This window comes from Larimichthys crocea, unplaced genomic scaffold, assembly GCF_000972845.2.
Source record: "Larimichthys crocea isolate SSNF unplaced genomic scaffold, L_crocea_2.0 scaffold100, whole genome shotgun sequence".
Taxonomy (NCBI): domain Eukaryota; kingdom Metazoa; phylum Chordata; class Actinopteri; family Sciaenidae; genus Larimichthys; species Larimichthys crocea.
Window position 1 is genome coordinate 184,847 of NW_020851384.1, and position 20,447 is coordinate 205,293.

The 20,447-nt window shown below is 46.2% G+C and overlaps 2 protein-coding genes across 5 annotated transcripts; both read right to left on the minus strand.

Annotated features, from left to right (window-relative positions):
* Window positions 1-3,689: 3,689 nt before the first annotated feature.
* Window positions 3,690-13,989, minus strand: bnipl (BCL2 interacting protein like). 4 transcript variants are annotated; one of them, XM_019264596.2, is made up of 11 exons: window positions 12,492-13,103; window positions 12,274-12,396; window positions 11,930-12,010; window positions 11,352-11,419; window positions 11,021-11,257; window positions 10,749-10,943; window positions 9,546-9,648; window positions 9,324-9,455; window positions 9,146-9,232; window positions 5,536-5,634; window positions 3,690-5,067 (listed from the first exon to the last, which is right to left on the minus strand). In XM_019264596.2, exons 3-11 carry the CDS (start codon window positions 11,977-11,979, stop codon window positions 5,043-5,045), a joined length of 996 nt encoding a protein of 331 aa, XP_019120141.1. In that variant the 5' UTR covers window positions 11,980-12,010; window positions 12,274-12,396; window positions 12,492-13,103; the 3' UTR covers window positions 3,690-5,042. The 4 variants fall into 4 exon arrangements, with proteins under 4 accessions (XP_019120141.1, XP_010751532.2, XP_027131093.1 ...); XM_010753230.3 differs by lacking the exons at window positions 12,274-12,396; window positions 12,492-13,103 and adding an exon at window positions 13,607-13,989; XM_027275292.1 differs by lacking the exon at window positions 12,274-12,396.
* A 306-nt stretch (window positions 13,990-14,295) lies between these two features.
* Window positions 14,296-20,276, minus strand: prune (prune exopolyphosphatase). The gene is given in 12 exon segments (XM_027275362.1): window positions 14,296-14,723; window positions 15,046-15,136; window positions 15,373-15,464; window positions 15,467-15,530; window positions 15,811-15,851; window positions 15,854-15,899; window positions 17,119-17,219; window positions 17,222-17,281; window positions 18,651-18,835; window positions 19,385-19,587; window positions 19,660-19,822; window positions 20,028-20,276. Coding segments are annotated over 11 exon segments (1,284 nt in total). The 5' UTR covers window positions 19,813-19,822; window positions 20,028-20,276; the 3' UTR covers window positions 14,296-14,475.
* Between the last annotated feature and the right edge of the window lie 171 nt (window positions 20,277-20,447).

The following is a 20,447-nucleotide window of genomic DNA, read 5'->3' on the forward strand; positions in this document are numbered from 1 at the left end:
CACAACAAACACAGACAGAAACCAACACAACAACAGACAGCAACACACAGCTACACAACAACAGGACAGCAAACAACAAACAAACAGACAACGCAAACACACAGCACACAACAAACCGACAGCAACACAAACAACAGAACAGCAACACACACGCTACACAACAACAGACAGCCAACACAACAACAGACAGCAACACACAGCCACCCACACAACAACAGACAGCAACACACAACAGACAGCAACAACAACAGACAGCCAACAACACAGCACACAACAACAGACAGCAACACAGCAACCGACAGCAACACACAGCACACAACCACCAGACAGCAACACAACAAAACAGACAGCAAACACAGCACACAACAAACGACAGCAACACAACAACAACAGCAACAAACAACAGACAGCAACACAGACAGCAAACACAACAAACAGCACAGCAACAAAAACAGAGCAAAAACACAACAACAGACACAACAGACAGCACACAACACAGCAGCAACACACAGCAACAGACAGCAACACAACAACAGCACAGACAGCACACACACAACAGAAGCAACAACAGAGCAACAACAACAGACAGCAACACAACAACAGACAAGCAACACGCAACAGACAGCAACAGACAGCAACACAACAACAGACAGCAAACAACAGCAGCAAACACAACAACAGACAGCAACCCAACAACAGACAGCAACACAGCAACAGACAACAACAGACAGCAAACACAACAACAGACAGCAAACACACAGCAACACACAGCCAACAAAGCAAACACACCCGCAAAACACAACAACAGACAGCAACACAAAACAGACAGCCACACAAACAACAGAACAGCAACACAACAACAGACGCAAACACACAACAGCAGCAACACAGCAAACACAACAACAACAGCAAACACAACAACAGCACAACACACAGCACAAACAACAGACAGCAACCACAACAACAGACAGCAACACACAAACGACAGCAACACACAGCACCACAACAACAGACCGCAACACACAGCAACACAACACAGACCGCAACCAACAACAGACAGCACACACAACAGACAGCAACACAGCAACACAACAACAGACAGCAACCAACAACAGACAACCAACAAACACACCAAAGACAGCAACACACAGCACACCCAACAACAGACAGCAACACACAGCTACACAACAACAGACAGCAACACAACAACAGACAGCAACACAACAACAGACAGCAACAAAACAACAGACCGCACAGCAACACACCAGCACACAACACAGACAGCAACACAACAACAGACAGCAACACACAGCTACACAACAACAGACAGCAACACAACAACAGACAGCAACACACAGCTACACAACAACAGACAGCAACACAACAACAGACAGCAACACACAGCTACACAACAACAGACAGCAACACAACAACAGACAGCAACAGACAGCAACACACAGCTACACAACAACAGACAGCAACACAACAACAGACAGCAACACAGCAACAGACAGCAACACACAGCTACACAACAACAGACAGCAACACAACAACAGACAGCAACACACAGCTACACAACAACAGACAGCAACACAACAACAGACAGCAACAAAACAACAGACAGCAACACAATGACAGCAACACAACAACAGACAACAACAGACAGCAACACAACAACAGACAGCAACAGACAGCTACACAACAACAGACAGCAAACACAGCAAAACACAGCAACACAACACAACAGACAGCAACCACAACAACAGACAGCACACAGCAACAACAACAGACAGCAACACAACAAAACAACAGCAACACAGCAACAGACACAACACAAACAACACAACAACAGACAGCACACAACAACACAACAACAGCAGACCCAACAACAGACAGCAACGCAGACAGAACACAGCAACAGACAAACAACAGCAACACAACAACAGACACAACACAACAACAGACAGCAACACACAAACCAGACAGCAACACAGCAACAGACAGAAACACCAGCAACACAACAACCAGAAACACACACCAGCCAACAGAGCAACAACAAAACCACAGACAGCAACAAAGCAACAGACATAACACAACAAACACACAACAGACAGCTACACAACAACAAGACAGCAACAAGCAGCAACAACACAGCAACGACCACAAACAACAACAGACCAGCACACAACAACAGACAACAACAGACAGCAACACAACAACAGACAGCAACACAGCAACAGACAGCAACACAACAACAGACAGCAACACAGCAACACAAAAACAGACAGCAACACAACAACACAACAACAGACAGCAACACAACAACAGACAGCAACACAACAACAGACAGCTACACAACAACAGACAGCAACACAACAACAGACAGCAACACAACAACAGACAACAAACCAGCCACACAAACAACAGACAGCAACACAACAACAGCAGCACAGCAACACAACAACAGACAACAACACAACAGACCAGCAACACGATGACAGCAACACAAAACGAGACCGCAACACAACAACAGACAACAAACAAACAGCAACACAACAACAACAGAGCAAACAGACAGCTACACAACAACAGACAGCAACACAGCAACAGTCAACAACAGACAGCACACAGCAACAGACAGCAACACAACAACGACACAACAACACAACAACAGACAGCAACACAACACAGACAACAGACAGCACAACACAGCAACAGACAGCACGGAGATAACACAAAAACAGAAGCAACCCAACAACACAACACACAGCCACAACAACAGAACCACAGCAACACCGCAACAGACAGCAACCACAACAACAGACAGCAACACAACAAACACAACAACAGACAGCAACACACAACACAACAACAGACAGCAACACAACAACAGACCCAACCGCAACAACAAAAACAGACAGCAAACACAGCACACACAACAAACAAAGCACACAAACAACAGACAGCAACACACACAACAGCCACACAACACAAACAACAGACAGCAACACAACAACAACAACGACAGCAACACAAAACAACAACAGACAGCAACCACCGCACAACAGACAGCAAAACACAAAGACAGCAACACAGCAACAGACAGAAACACAGCAACACAACAACAGACAGCAACACAGCAACAGACAGCAACACAGCAACAACAACAGACAGCAACACAACAACAGACAGCAACACAGCAACAGACAGCAACACAACAACACAACAACAGACAGCTACACAACAACAGACAGCAACACAGCAACACAGCAACAGACAGCAACACAACAACAGACAGCAACAGACAGCAACAACCACAACAGGACAGCAACACAGCAACACAACAACAGCACAGCAACCACAGCAAAAGACAGCAACACAAACAGACAGCAACACAGCAACACAAAAACAGACAGCAACCCAACAACACAACAACAGACAGACTACACAACAACAGCAGCAACACAACAAACAGACCGCAACACAGCACACAAAAAACAGACAGCACACACAACAACAGACAGCAACACAACAAACCCAGACAGCAACAACACAACAACACACACAAACAGACAGCAACACAACAACAGACAGCAACACAACAACAGACAACAACACAGCAACACAACAACAGACAGCAACACAACAACAGACAGCAGCACAGCAACACAACAACAGACAACAACACACCAGACAGCAACACAAAAACAGACCGCAACACAACAACAGACAACAACAGACAACAACAGACAGCAACACAACACCTGTGTCTACCTGTATCTATCTGTGTCCACCTGTATCCACCTGTGTCTACCTGTGTCTACCTGTATCTATCTGTGTCCACCTGTGTCCACCTGTATCTACCTCTATCTATCTGTGTCCACCTGTATCCACCTGTATCCACCTGTGTCCACCTGTATCTACCTCTATCCACCTGTGTCCACCTGTATCTACCTGTGTCCACCTGTATCTACCTCTATCCACCTGTGTCCATCTGTCCTGGTGATACTGGTTTAACACAGAGAGTCGAAAGTTTCATGAACAAATGAAAACAGTGTCTGTTAGCATCATATCATGGGACCTGTTAGCTTTATCCTCTGTAGACAGCGTTCAGACCATCATGTTACTTGTGTGTTTTTGTAGTTGGTGGTTCTGGTTCTAAAGGTTCTGAACAGAAAACTGAAGGTATGAAAAACAAACAGGTGTCTTTTATTTTGAAGCTTTGATCAATGCTTTTATTTGAACTTCTGTCTACAAACACAAACATTTAACCCAAATCAACCTTATTTACATAATTTATGTTCAACACACCTGCAGGTCCAGAATCAGACATTAACATTAAGTCTTCCTACAGCAGCTTCAGACTAGATGCACAGTCTGAGAATTCAGAGCGAGCTCCAGTTACCTGTCCTGAACACGTGGTGAGGGGTGGAGTCTCCAGGTGTCCAGAAAGGCAGACCAGCCACAGGTGAGGAAGAGCTGGGAGATTAGCAGCAACAAGTTTAGCTCAGAAAATGTAGCTAAAAATGTTTGTTACAAAGTAACACAGCGTGGAGTCCAGACAACCACAGGCCCGACAGGAACCGACGACCCGGCAGGAACCAGAGACCCGGCAGGAAACAGAGACCCGGCAGGAACCAGAGACCCGGCAGGAAACAGAGACCCGGCAGGAACCAAGGATCCGGCAGGAACCAAGGATCCGGCAGGGAAGGATCCAAGGGGCAAAATGCAGTCCAGGATTGGGAGCCCTGCCATGAAGGAGCAGGACTTTGGGACAGAAGTCACAGCAGAAAAAGGTAATCCTAACAGTCTTAATGATCCTCACAGGATCAGGACTATCAGGACGGTAATGAAGCCTTAAGATGTGGAATGAGTCTGAAGCTGCAGGAGAAACAGATGTTCACCCGATTCAAAGACAGACAGTATAAATAAACTTTGTTCTGTACAGGAAGTAGGTCAGAAGTCATCAGGTTGAGAGGCTGGTGATGACCTTTGACCTTCAGGATTCATCCAGTCTATTGACCTCTGCGAGTCTGTGACCGTCATCTGTTCAACTTATCATCAAACCTGCAAGAACACAAAAGACAACAGGAGGCATCAAACTACAAGTCACAGAGACAGTACGGGAAGTGACAGGAGAACCAGTGAGTAGAACCAGTGAGAAGAACCAGTGAAAAGAACTAGTGAGAAGATCCAGTGAGTAGAACCAGTAAGAAGAACCAGTGAGAAGAACCAGTGACTAGAACTAGTGAGAAGAACCAGTGAGTAGAACCAGTGAAAGAACCAGTGAGAAGAACTTGTGAAAAGAACCAGTGAGAAGAACCTGTGAGTAGAACTTGTGAGAAGAACCAGTGAGAAGAACCAGTGAGTAGAACTTGTGAAAAGAACCAGTGAGAAGAACCAGTGAGTAGAACCAGTGAGTAGAACTTGTGAAAAGAACCAGTGAGAGAAGAACCAGTGAGAAGAACCAGTCAGTAAACCAGTTAGTAAACCAGTTAGTAAACTACAGTGGAGTCAGGAGAACCGGGTTCTTACTGGCGTATAGCATCGGGGATCTGTAGCCTGTCTGTGGGGATCAAGCGAGACAGTTCCTGCAGATTCTGGACGAAGCGGATCTTCCTGCTGAACTTCTCACTGAAAACAACAGAAACTTCATCAGGGCACTCTACTGGCAGATATCAGACTGCTTGCTGGATGCTAACATTGGCTAAATGTGACACATTGGAAATGTATTCTTTAAAGGTAGCTGGCAGGTTGTTACTACAATGTCTACTGTGTCAGTGTCTGCAGTGTCTGCAGTGTCTACAGTGTCTGCAGTGTCTACAGTTTTTTCAGTGTCTGCAGTGTCTGCAGTGTCTACAGTGTCTACAGTGTCTGCAGTGTCTACAGTGTCTACAGTGTCTGCAGTGTCTGCAGTGTCTACAGTGTCTTCAGTGTCTGCAGTGTCTGCATGGTCACAGTGTCCTACAGTGTCTACAGTGTGGTTCTACAGTGTCTACAGTTTTTTTCAGTGTCCTGCAGTGTCTACAGTGTCACAGTTTTTTTCCATGTCTGCAGTGTCTGCAGTGTCTACAGTGGTCTACAGTGTCCTGCAAGTGGTCCTGCAGTGTCTACAGTGTCTGCAGTGTCCTACAGTTTTTTCAGTGCACTGGTCTACAGTGTTCTACAGTGGTCTACAGTTTTTTTCAGTGTCTGCAGTGTCTGCAGTGTCTACAGTGTCTACAGTGTCTGCAGTGTCTGCAGTGTCTACAGTGTCCAGTGTCTGCAGTGTCTGCAGTGTCTGCAGTGTCTACATTTTTTTTCAGTGTCTGCAGTGTCACTGCAGTGTCTACAGTTTTTCAGTGTCTGCAGTGTCTCAGTGTCTGCAGTGCTACAGTTTTTTCAGTGTCTGCAGTGTCTGCAGTGTCACAGTTCTCGTGTCTGCAGTGCCTGCAGTGTCTACAGTGTCTACAGTGTCTGCAGTGTCTGCAGTGGTCTACAGTTTTTCAGTGTCTGCAGTGTCTACAGTGTCTACAGTTTTTTCAGTGTCTGCAGTGTCTGCAGTGTCTACAGTTTTTTCAGTGTCTACAGTGTCTACAGTTTTTTCAGTGTCTACAGTGTCTACAGTGTCTACAGTGTCTACAGTTTTTTCAGTGTCTGCAGTGTCTGCAGTGCTACAGTTTTTTCAGTGTCTGCAGTGTCTACAGTTTTTTTCAGTGTCTACAGTGTCTGCAGTGTCCCTACAGTTTTTTTTTCAGTGTCTCAGTGTCTACATGTCTACAGTGTCTACAGTTTTTTCAGTGTCTACAGTGCTACAGTGTCTGCAGTGTCTACAGTTTTTCAGTGTCTACAGTGTCCCTGCAGTGTCTACAGTTTTTTTAGTCTACAGTGTCTAGCAGTGTCTACAGTGTCTACAGTTGTCAGTGTCTGCAGTGTCTACAGTGTCTACAGTGTCTACAGTTTTTTCAGTGTCTACAGTGTCTGCAGTGTCTACAGTTTTTTCAGTGTCTACAGTGTCTACAGTGTCTGCAGTGTCTACAGTGTCTGCATTGTCTGCAGTGTCTACAGTGTCTACAGTTTTTTCAGTGTCTGCAGTGTCTGCAGTGTCTACAGTTTTTTCAGTGTCTACAGTTGTCTACAGTGTTTCAGTGTCTCAGTGCTCATGTCTACAGTGTCTACAGTGTTTCAGTGTCTACAGGGTCTACAGTTTTTTCAGTGTCTACAGTGTCTACAGTTTCTGCAGTGTCTGCAGTGTCTACAGTTTTTTCAGTGTCTGTAGTGTCTGCAGTGTCTACAGTTTTTCAGTGTCTGCAGTGTCTACAGTGTCTGCAGTGTCTGCAGTGTCTGCAGTGTCTACAGTGTCTACAGTGTCTACAGTGTCTGCAGTGTCTGACAGTGTCTGCGTGTCGCAGGTCTGCAGTGTCCTGCAGTGTCTACAGTTTTTTTCAGTGTCTGCAGTGTCTGCAGTGTCTACAGTGTCGGCAGTGTCTACATTTTTTCAGTGTCTGCAGTGGCTGCAGTGTCTACAGTTTTTTTCTCAGTGTCTACAGTGTCTGCAGTGTCTGCAGTGTCTACAGTGTCTACAGTGTCTACAGTTTTTTTCAGTGTCTACGTGTCTACAGTGTCCTACAGTTTTTTTCAGTGTCTACAGTGGTCTACAGGTCTACAGTGTCTCAGTGCTACATGCTAAGTGTCTACAGTTTTTTCAGTGTCTACAGTGTCTACAGTTCTACAGTGTCTGCAGTGTCTACAGTTTTTTCAGTGTCTGCAGTGTCTGCAGTGTCTACAGTTTTTTCAGTGTCTACAGTGTCTGCAGTGTCTGCAGTGTCTACAGTGTCTACAGTGTCTACAGTTTTTTCAGTGCTAGTGCTCGTCAGTTTGTTCAGTGTCTACAGTTGTCTACAGTGTCTACAGTTTCTGCAGTGTCTGCAGTGTCTACAGTTTTTTCAGTGTCTGTAGTGTCTGCAGTGTCTACAGTTTTTCAGTGTCTGCAGTGTCTACAGTGTCTACAGTGTCTGCAGTGTCTACAGTGTCTACAGTGTCTACAGTGTCTGCAGTGTCTGCAGTGTCTACAGTGTCTGCAGTGTCTGCAGTGTCTACAGTTTTTTCAGTGTCTGCAGTGTCTGCAGTGTCTACAGTTTTTTCAGTGTCTGCAGTGTCTACAGTTTTTTCAGTGTCTGCAGTGTCTGCAGTGTCTACAGTTTTTTCAGTGTCTACAGTGTCTGCATTCTGCAGTGTCTGCAGTGTCTGAGTTCTACAGTGTCTGCAGTGTCCTGCAGTGTCTACAGTGTTTTTTCAGTGTCTGCAGTTCTGCAGTGTCTGCAGTGTCTCAGTGTCTGCATGTCTGCAGTTCTGCAGTTCTGCAGTGCTGCATGTCCTGCGTGTCTACAGTGTCTGCAGTGTCTACAGTGTCTGCAGTGTCTACAGTGTCTACAGTTTTTTCAGTGTCTACAGTGTCTGCAGTGTCTACGGTTTCTACTGTTCTGGAGTTTTCTTTCCTTAGGTTACACGAGGTCCCGTGTGGGCCTTGAGGTCCCGTGTGGGCCTTGAGGTCCTCAGCAGTATTAGTTGTTTGTCTTGGTTGGGAACAGTAGGTGCCAGTCTATCTCAAACTGTGGTGTCCAGTGTCACGAGACCTGTTGCTGCCTTCATAGACATAATAGATAGAGCTTGTTGTTGACGGTCCAATCTGCGTAAACAGACATCTGTGTCTCCAGACTAGAACATGCTGACAATAACACCTCCATGGGTAAAGACATTCTCTGTGACTCATTCTGGGCGTGTAGTATTTGTGCTGTTATCTTGGGGTTTAAAGTCGATCCACCAGGATGAGTTGGGCAGAATGTGAGACCGACTCAGGCACTTCTGATGAACTTGAGAGTGTCTCTAATTCTCCTTGATCAAGCGTCAATAAATAATACAGCATCAGACATCAGAGGCTCCTGAACACTTTCTGAACTCCTGACCTTTGACCTTTGACTTCAGCAACTTCTCTACAACATCTACAATGTCTTCAATGTCTGCAGTGTCTTCAGTGTATGCAGTGTATAGTAGAGAGTATAGTAGACACTGTGGCTGACTGTTGCTATGGTTACCTAGATAAACGTGTGTGTGTGTGTGTGTGTGTGTGTGTGTGTGCGTGTGCGTGTGAGTGTGTGTTGCAGACCTGATGAATGGTTTGACCACAGTGATGAGAGCTTTGATGTACCAGGCGGGATGGACGACCAGCAGTCCCTTCAGGTCTTTCTTCAGTCTGAACAGTAGACCAAACATCATCAATAAACACACACTAACGCACAGAGCTCCACCCCGCTGTGCTGACCTGCTGAGTAAAACTATCGTACCTCCTGTCAATGGAGGTGTAGCACTGGTGGAGCCATTTGATGGCTGGCAGTTTGTTTCTGGGAGCCATCGTACACAGGTAGACCAACAGGTAATTCTCTGACACCATGAGGTCCAATGTCCCCACAATGTACCTGCAGACACACACAAATAATATTATTGTTGATCGATAATAATAACGATTAGTTTTCAGAATCAGACTCGTCCTGGTTCACACGTCTCACCTGAACAGGTTGTCCATGACGTACTCGTAGTCGTCCACCGTGTTCTCCGGCAGGTAACAGGAAGTGAACAGGATGATGGCATTCATCTCATCGCCATAGTAACCTGACAGCCAATCAGTGAATGTTTAAGGACTCATCAAATGTTTACAGTTCACAGGCTCTACACTCCACTCCAGTTACTACAAGTTAGTGAGTTACTATGAGTTACTACAAGTAACTATGAGTTACTACAAGTAACTACAAGTAACTGTGAGTTACTATGAATTACTACAAGTAACTATGAGTTTCTACAAGTAACTGAATTATTACGAGTTACTCCAAGTAACTATGAGTTACTCCAAGTAACTATGAGTTGCTACAAGTAACTATGAGTTACTACAAGTAACTATGAGTTACTACAAATTACTAAAAGTATCTATGAGTTACTACGAGTTACAAGTAACTGTGAGTTGCTACGAGTTACTACAAGTAACTGTGAGTTACAAGTAACTGTGAGTTACTACGAGTTACTACAAGTAACTGTGAGTTACTACAAGTAACTGTGAGTTACTACGAGTTACTACAAGTACCTGTGAGTTACTACAAGTACCTGTGAGTTACTACAAGTAACTGTGAGTTGCTACGAGTTACTACAAGTAACTGTGAGTTACAAGTAACTGTGAATTACTACGAGTTACTCCAAGTAACTATGAGTTACTCCAAGTAACCGTGAGTTACTACGAGTTACTATGAGTTACTATAAATTACTAAAAGTATCTATGAGTTACTACGAGTTACAAGTAACTGTGAGTTACTATGAGTTACTACAAGTAACCGTGAGTTACTACGAGTTACTATGAGTTACTACAAGTAACTATGAGTTGTTATGAGTTACTACAAGTTACTTCAAGTAACTATGAGTTACTATGAGTTACTACGAGTAACTAGCAGTAAAAGCTAAATTAAAGCTGAAAGTTAACTGAAGTTAATTTGAAGAGTGAGTTGAGTTAAAATTAAAGTTTTAATTAAAAAGTTTAAAGTTTTTAAGTGTGAAGTAATCTATTACTCTCTCCATCTATGTAAATATGTGACTCAGCACATGCGTGTGTCACTGCGTCATTGATCATTGCATCATTATGATGATGTCATTATTATAATTAGCATCATGAACAGCTGACAGCTGACTTTGTGGCGTGGCCTAAACCATGTGCAGCAACCTCTGACCTCCGTGTGACAGGACCTGCAGGTACGGCTCCAGGACACTCATGTTCACTTCATACTCGTGTCCTGAGATGCAGAACCTCCGCCAGCGGCGTCCCCTGCTGTCCACCTGGTCCAGATCCATCAGAACCTCCGACTGCTCCACCGGGCTCCGGGCCGCAGCGCTGGCCCCACTCCTCGCCATGCGAGGGAGGTCATCTGTCAAAGAGAGGTCAGAGGTCACTCAGAGGTCAGACAGAGGTCACTCAGAGGTCAGACAGGTGAAGGTGTCTCACCTTCCCACTCCAGGTCGTGCGTGCTGTCTGGCAGTGTTCCTGTCTCGCTGCCTGACGGCGTCTCCAGCGCCTCCAGGTTGATGTCGAGTGACGGTGTCTCGTCAGGTGTGGCGGACAGCGCGGTGGCGGAGAGGCCGTCATTGCTGCGGCTCAGTGTGAGGCTGAGAGACGGCGCCGTCAGACGCTTCTTAGCCCCGCCCACAACACTTCCTGATAGAGCGAGGCTGGTGGGCGGAGCTGTGGGATAGGAAAGAGTGATGATGTCAGGTCAAAGGTCACAGAGTGTCTGATTTTCTGTCTTTGAGACAATTAGAAATGAATTTAAAGTCACCTGGCCGCTGCTCGCCGCCTGACGGACTCTCTGCCTCCTCTGGACTCCCACAATCCTCCGGGAGAGGCCTGAACCCCCCACCACCAAACACACAACAGAACACACGTGTTCACGTGCTCACATACAGCAGGTCTGATCAAACGTCGTGTGTGTTCATGACGTCACGCCGCGTTGATCTGAAGAGTAACGTGGACGTCAGATTTAGGATTATTCAGTCTCACACACAGCGCCAATTTACTGTTTATTCTGGAACGTTCTGGCAACGCTGCAGAAACATTAGGTAACTGTTGAGTGTGAAAGGTTGTCTAAATGTTAGTTATTGGTTTGATCTATGTTGTGTATGGAGTACTGACGGTGGCTGATCAGGTTTATTATCTGAGAGATGATATTAACATTAATGTAACATTACTCTAACGTTACAGTAACGTCACAGTATCGTCTGTTTGAACAGTCTCAGAGGACGCTGAGCTGCACAAACTGAGATAAGAAGAACAAACAGGTGAGTTTCAAACAGGTGAGTTTCAAACAGGTGAGTTTCAAACAGGTGAGTTTCAAACAGGTGAGTTTCTGTCAGCGACCTCGGGAAGCCGTCATCCTGCCATTCCTCCCTCAGCTCCATGTCCGACATGACGGGGGCACTGGACGCTCCTACAGGAGCCCTGCAGGGACAAAACACACGACACTGAGCACAACACACAGGTGTGTCCAGGTAAAGGTGTGTCAGAGAGGAAAAGTACTTAGTTACTTTGGACTCACTGACCACAGATCAGTTTACTACACCTGTGAGGACACTGCATCGATTCAACCAAACCAGCCCCCCCCCCCAAACACGCACACACACACACACACACACACACACACACACACACACACACACACACACCTGCTCTTCCTGTTCAACAGCTGTGGTCACGTGACTCACCTGTGGACAGGTAACCCTCAAGCTAAAATCTGATCTGAACTGGTCCAACCGCTCTGATTCTGATTCTGACACACCTGAGCAGGTAAGGGGGCGGGGGCTCTATTGTTCTTCTGTTTGTTGTCACTGAAACACACACACCTGAGCAGGTAACCACACCTGTACACCTGTGTGTGTGTGTCACAGGTACAGATCAGGTGTGGAGCAGGAAGTGGGCTCACCTGTCCATGTGAAGGTCCAGCAGGTCCCACAGAAACAACAAAGAGAACCTGAAGACTTCTTCCAAGAGGTTCCAGGGTACCTTAAGTGTATTTAAGGGTTTCTCTAAGGGGTTCCAGGAGAACTGGTCCAGATTCTGGGCTTCAGAGGGTCTTAAGTCCGACCATGTTCCTGTGGTGGTTTTTAAGTTCTTGAAAAGGTCCCAGGGGTGCTTGAAGAGCTGCTGTGGTTCTTGGGTAGGTTAAAGTGGTTCATTAGGAGGTCCCAGGAGGGCTGGACCAGGTTCCAGGGTTCTTGAAAAAATTCCAGGGTTCTTGAAAAGGTTCCAGGTTTCTTCAGGAGGTCACGTGGGTTCTCTGAAGACCGAGAGTGTTTGAGACATGGTTCTTGAGGCGGTTCTCAAGGTTCCTAATGACATTCCAGGGAGTCCTTCAGGGCCTTCATCAGATTCCAGGAGAACCTGAGTTTCCAGGCGGGTCAGGATAGTCGTCGTCAGGATTTCATGAGCTTCACGAGTCCAGTGCCATTTCACCTGATCAGGTGATCGATCAGTTGATATGAAACGTCAGGTTCAGAGCGTGTTGTTCACTCATCAGGTGATCGGTGGTTCCCTGCTGTGTGTGTGTGTGTGTGTGTGTGTGTGTGTGTGTGTGTGTGTGTGTGTGTGTGTGTGGTGGAAGGAGATATACAAGTACAATCCATTTACCATTCGCTGTTGTCATGGAAACAACCAGCAGCTTCCTGTCTGACTCAGGTGGTAACACCTGAACGGAGTGTGACATCAATGACGTGGCTCTTACCCGAACCACAGACAGTGAACCCTTCACTGACCGTCTGGAAAAACCAACACCAGCCACAAAAATACACACACACAGAAACACGCACACACTGTAACACACACACAGTAACACACTCTGTAACACACACACACACACACACACACACACACACACAGTAACACACTCTATAATACACACACACAGTAACACACTCTGTAACACACACACAGTAACACACTCTGTAACACACACTCTAATACACACACAGTAACACACACTCTGTAACACACACACAGTAACACACTCTGTAACACACACACACACAATCTTTAATGTACCTGTCTGTGTGCTCGGTGGGGGAGCTCATGATGTCACGGTGATGTCACGGTGATGTCACGGCGTGTTCTGACCAGCATGTGGACGTCTCTCTCGCTCGCCCTCTCTCTCTCTGACTCAGTGTGACTCGCCCTCCCTCGCTCGCCCTCTCTCTCTCCTTGCCTGACAGGTTTGGCTGCATTTCACAGCAGAGCCGGCGTCTGATTGGTCGATTCTCAGTACCTGTTCAATGCAGACAGGTAAGGCTGCGGACCAATCAACTGCTGAGGCTATTTAAAGCAGGAGGGAGTGACAGGCGTCCTCAGGGTCCTACTGCCCTAGCTGAAGGACACCGGGGTCATCTGTAACCACGCCCACCTGTCAGTCAAAGCGTCCACGCTCTTAACCCTGCATAACTTTAAGCCTTAATATAATGTGAACAGGTGAGTTGTATATAAATTCACCCTCAGTACAGTTGTCATGAACGGGGAAATTAGCTACAGAGACCAAAACTGTTTTTTGTACCAGGCTGTAAACATGTTTATTTCTGCTGTGAAGTTGGACATTTGGACATGGGGACTTATGGAGACTGACTCACTTCTGGAGCCAGCCTCAGGTGGACGTTAGAGGAACTGCAGTTAGTGTCTCACGGAGGTTTCTGATTGGTCAGAGCTCCTTCAGTCTCAGTGTATTTAAATCAAGACGAACTCGCTCAGCGTTAACCTTTGAACTTTATTTCCTGTCATCAGCCGACCAATCAGCAAACAGATCGCTCGCCTCCTGCTGAAGCTCCGCCTCCATGTCGTGCTGAAGCTCCGCCTCAAGCTGTCAGATATGCAAGTCTGTCGTCCCGTCATCACCGCCGTTATCAAGATGATTGACAGCTCAGAGGTCAGTTCCCTCTCCTGTCGGCCATCTTGTTGAACTTGTCCTCCAGGTCCTGGGCGCTGATGTGCGGCGGGCCGCCGTCCAGCGGACATCCGTCCACGAGGCTGTTCATCGGGGTGGGAGGGACCCGAGACTCCTCCTCCTCCAACACGTCTCCGAGGCGACCATCACCAAGGCAACCATCAGCATCCCGCCCCTTCAGGAAGTCCTTAACGATGGGGAGGAGCTTCTTACGAGACGCCAGAGAGTTTCCTGTAAGACAGACACAAGACTAAGACTGGACCAAGACTGGACTAAAACTGGACTAAGACTGGACCAAGACCAGACTAAGACCGGACCAAGACTATACTAAGACCAGACTAAGACTGGACCAAGACCAGAGTAAGACTGGCCCAAGACCGGACCAAGACTAGACCAAGACCGGACCAAGACCGGACCAAGACTGGACTAAGACTGGACCAAGACTGGACTAAAACTGGACTAAGACTATACTAAGACCAGACCAAGACTGGACCAAGACTGGACCAAGACCAGACTAAGGCTGGAGTGCAGCCTCAGAGGAGGTGGAGCTTACCTTGCTTATAGGCTGTGATGTGAGGATGGGGGCTGCTGATTGGACAAAGGTTAAGGGCGGGGTTCTGGGCCTGTTCCAGGTAAAGGCTCACCTGTGAGTGAGGACATGTAAGTTGTATATATATATACACACACACATATATATATATATATCTATATATATTTAATATATATATATATATATTATATATATTATATATATACATACATACATTACATACATACCACAACACACACCACACACACACACCCCATCCGTCCATCCATCCATCCATCCATCCTTACATCATCCATCCGTCCATCAGTCCGTCCACCCAGGTGTGTGTACCTCCTCTCTGCAGGTGGTGCTGTGGCTGAACACAGCAAGCTCTCTGATTGGCTCTTTGCTCTCAGTGAAGGAGATGGTCATCAGCAGCAGAGGTCGAAGCCAAACTTCAAACAGAAGCCGGACAGCTCCGCCTCCAATCCCGCCCTCTGCAGGAAGTCCTGACCCCCACCACACACACACACACACACACACACACACACACCACACACACACACACACACACACAACACACCTGTTAGCATCTCCTACATTACCCAGAATGCCTTGTGTCCTGGGTTCTGACAGCTCCTGTCTCCACCTGCTGTCAGTCTGACATCACTGCGGCTGATCTAAGCTCACAGCTGATTGGTCGACAGCTCGGAGCAGGTACATGACATACCTGTAGTACTGTGTAGTACAGTGTGTAGTACAGTGTGTAGTACAGTGTGTAGTACTGACCTCCATCTTGAGGTACACAACAGAGATGGCGAGATTTAACTTCCTGAAACAGATTTCATGTCCTCAACAACAATCTGTTCAGTGTTAGACTGAGGGACAGAATACTGCAATCGTACTTTAAGACACTATTATAAACCTGCCATCGTACTTTAAGACACTATAAACACTGCAATCAGTATTTAAGACATATAAACACTGCAATCAATACTTAAGACACTATAAACACTGCAATCAGTACTTTAAGACATATAAACACTGCAATCATACCTTAAGACACTATAAACACTGCAATCAGTACTTTAAGACACTTAAACACTGCATCAGTACTTTAGACACTATAAACACTGCAATCAGTACTTTAAGACACTATAAACACTGCAATCAGTACTTTAAGATATTATATAAATACTGCAATCAATACTTTAAGACACCTATAAACACTACAATCAATACTTTAAGACACTATAAACACTGCAATCAATACTTTAAGACACTATAAACACTACAATCAATACTTTAAGACCTATAAACACTACAATCAGTACTTTAGACACTATAAACACTACAATCAATACTTTAAGACACTATAAACACTACAATCAATACTTTAGACATAAAACACTACAATCAATACTTTTAAGACCCTATAAAACACTGCAATCAGTACTTTAAGACACTATAAACACTACAATCAATATTTAAGACACTATAAACACTACCAATATCTTTAAGACACTTAAACACTCACAATCAATACTTTAAGACACTATAAACACTGCAATCAGTACTTTTTAAGACACTATAAACCTGCAATCAGACTTTAAGACACTATAAACCCTGCAATCAATACTTTAAGATATTATAAATACTGCAATCAATACTTTAAGACACTATAAACACTCAATCAATACTTTAAGACACTATAAAAACACTGCAATCATACTTTAGACACTATAAACTCATCATACTTTAGACACTATAAAAACACTACAATCAATACTTTAGACACTATAAACACTACAATCAATACTTTAAGACACTATAAACATACAATCAATACTTTAAGACACTATAACACACTACAATCATACTTTAAGACACTATAAACACTGCAATCAATACTTTAAGACACTATAAACACTACAATCAATACTTTAAGACACTATAAACACTACAATCAGTACTTTAAGACACTATAAATACTGCAATCAATACTTTAAGATATTATAAATACTGCAAACCATACTGTGACACACAGCTGTCATTACTTCATGTACTGCAGTACAAGGTGTACACGCAGTGCAGTGCCTCACCTGAGACGTCAAACTTGGCGTTGTGCAGACTCTGGAAGAGAGCGCCTCTCGGTTGCAGAGCAGGGAAACGACTCTCCAGCTCCTCCACGAGCCGGCGTCTTTAGGAGTCACTTTACCTGCAGAGGGTGCCCTGTCCACGCAGTCCAACACCACGGCACCTGGGAAGGTCCAAGGTCAAGAGATCAGCTCTGTCCACCAAGTCCTTTCCTAACCACCTTTCCTAACCACCCTTCCTTGACCTTGATGGGAAACGTGACGTGAAGGAGAGGTCAGAGTGTCAGTAATAATGAATATTGTCCAGCTGTCACAGAAGCAGATGAGTGTTTTGTTAGCTGCACTGCTCGCTCACCCTCCTGTCCACTCACACACAAACATATTAGCAAGTTATGGCAAAGATCTCTGAGGAAACAGCAACGGAACTTCATGAGGATCTGCAGGACGCTGGATGGCACAGTTCCAAACAGTTTGGACTCTGTGTGTGAACGCAGAGAACACAGGCAACAACACAACACACACATGATCAGTGTGACATCACGGCAACACTATGTTCATGTCCACACATGATCAGAGTGACATCAGTCAACACGTGTTCATGTCCACACAATGATCAGAGGTGACATCACTCACACGTATGTTCATGTCCACACATGATCAGGTGTGACATCACGCAACAGATGGCATGTCCACACAATGATCGAGATAGGTGACATCACGCCAACCGTATGTTTCATGTCCACACATGATCAGAGAGTGACATCACGTCAACACGTATGTTCATGTCCACCACATGATCAGAGTGTGACTCACGTCAACACGTATGTTCATGTCCACACAATGTCAGAGTGTGACATCACGGCCAACACGTATGTTCATGTCCACCACACATGCAGAGAGTGACATCACGTCAACACGTTGGTTCATGTCCACACAATGATCAGGAGAGGACATCACGGTCAACACGTATGTTCATGTCCACACATGATCAGAGAGCTGACATCACGTCAACAGTATGTTCATGTCCACACAATGATCAGAGGTGACATCCGTCAACAACGTATGTTCATGTCCACACAATGATCAGAGTGTGACATCACGTCAACACGTATGTTCATGTCCACACAATGATCAGAGTGTGACATCACGGCAACACGTATGTTCATGTCCACACGCTCTCTCTGCAGCTGTCTCCTTTCCTAAAGGACGCTCCCTGTGTCCTAAAGGAGGAGACACAGGGAGCAGTGAAGCTCCTTTTCTTCACAGTCAGAGGACCAAACAGCTCTCTAAAGTGACGGACACGTTAACTCTTCAGTGAGGAAGATTCCTGAGCAAAGTTGACCAATCGAGCGGACCGCCGGAGTTCACATAGTTCAGGTGTGTTCAGGTGTGTTTGTGTCTTCAGATGTGTGCAGATCTGTCCAGGTGTGTCCAGGTGTGTTCAGGTGTGTCCAGGTGTGTCCAGGTGTGTTCAGGTGTGTTCAGGTGTGTTCAGATCTGTCCAGGTGTGTTCAGGTGTGTTCAGGTGTTTACCATAGAGCAGATGAGCAACCTGCTGGTCCAGGATTTCCGGAGCTTTCTGGATGATGCGTTCTGTTACTAAGGTAGCGCAGGATCCCACCGTCTCCACGGTAACAGGACAGGATGGGGAGGGCTCTCTCTCCAACAGGTGATGGTCAATCACCTCCACCACCACCTGCTCCAAGTCGCTGTCTGCACTGAGGAGACAGGTGTGTACAGGTGTAACTACCTGGACAGATAGATGACCACCTGCCAACATTTGTGAATACCTGTCAGCTGTTTGTGTGTGTGTGTGTGTGTGTGTGTGTGTGTGTGTGTGTGTGTGTGTGTGTATACCTGTCAGGTGTGTGTGTATACCTGTCAGGTGTGTGTATACCTGTCAGTTGTGTGTGGATACCTGTCAGGTGTGTGTGTGGATACCTGTCAGGTGTGTGTGTGTGTGGATACCTGTCGTGTGTGTGTGTGTGTGTGTGGATACCTGTCAGGTGTGTGTGTGTGGACACCTGTCAGGTGTGTGTGTGTGTGTGTGTGTGGATACCTGTCAGGTGTGTGTGTGTGTGTGGATACCTGTCAGGTGTGTGTGTGTGTGTGTGTGTGGATACCTGTCAGGTGTGTGTGTGCATACCTGTCAGGTGTGTGTGGATACCTGTCAGTGGTGTGTGTGTGTGGATACCTGTCAGGTGTGTGTGGATACCTGTCAGGTGTGTGTGTGTGTGGATACCTGTCAGGTGTGTGTGTGTGGATACCTGGGCAGGACGTTGTGGTCTACCAGGGTCAGTGTGAGGCGTCCGTCCCGCTGCAGGGCTCGCAGGTCGAGCTGGTCTCTGAACAGCAGCAGGTGTGCAGACAGGCCGGCCTGCCTCAGCAGGTGGAGGCTGTCTGACCTGAGCAGCATGTCAGACTGACGGATGTTCATCAGAGGGAGAGCGAGCAGGTCGCTCTGTGCAGTCTGACGGAGAGAGAGACCAATCAGAGGCTGGCGCTGCGCACAAACACCAGCTCTGATTGGTCACAGACTCACCTTGGACAGGAAGTAGGCGTAGGTCATCGCACACACCATGGAGTCCACGTCACACGCTTCATTCCCCAAAACCACGTGGACCCCCAACCCGGAGTGACCTGAGCTGGCCACCTGTGTGCAGGTATGAACCGTCCAATCAGAGCACGTCTTCATATTATCAACACTGTTTATAAAACACGTGACAAATTCACGTTTTATTTTGAAGGACTAGAAGTTTACTTTGAAATGTAAATGCCAGGAAGTCAAACAGCTAACAGTGATAACACACTGTGTGTGTGTCTGTGTGTGTGTGTCTGTGTGTGTGTGTGTGTGTGTGTGTGTGTGTCTGTGTGTGTGTGTCTGTGAATGTGTGTGTGTGTGTGTGTTACCTGCACGGCTCTGCAGCTCGTCAGGAACTCCTCCATCTCCGGTTAGCCGTTAGCCGTTAGCCGTTAGCCGTTGCTCTGAGCACCGGGCTGTCAGTCACACGTTACCGGGAATGTGTCCGCGTGACTGTCCGGATGCCTGCCGGTGACGTAAGAGGTCAGGATGCCTTCAAGGAGCGGCGAAAACGTCGGAAAAACGAGACGTCACTGCTGGTGACTTTGAACCGGAGCCGAGAAACCACGACGGATGTGACGTCACACATGTCTCATTAATCATGTCACTAACTAAACTTCTTCCCTGGAGTTTCTGTCTCTGTCGTCCAGCAGGTTCTCGTGGATCGTGGCTGCTGCTGTGGTCCTGCATGACGTCCACTACACATATTACTACTGTCATTATTGCTCATATCTGCTACTGTAACATTT

Coding starts and splice junctions, on each gene's coding strand:
- bnipl (XM_010753230.3), bottom strand. CDS start 13,635: ATGAGCTCCCCCACCGAGCACACAGACAG. Junction 9,649..10,748: donor GCAGGTCCTGTCACACGGAG/GTCAGAGGTTGC, acceptor ATTGGCTGTCAG/GTTACTATGGCGATGAGATG. Junction 9,233..9,323: donor TACACCTCCATTGACAGGAG/GTACGATAGTTT, acceptor TCTACTGTTCAG/ACTGAAGAAAGACCTGAAGG.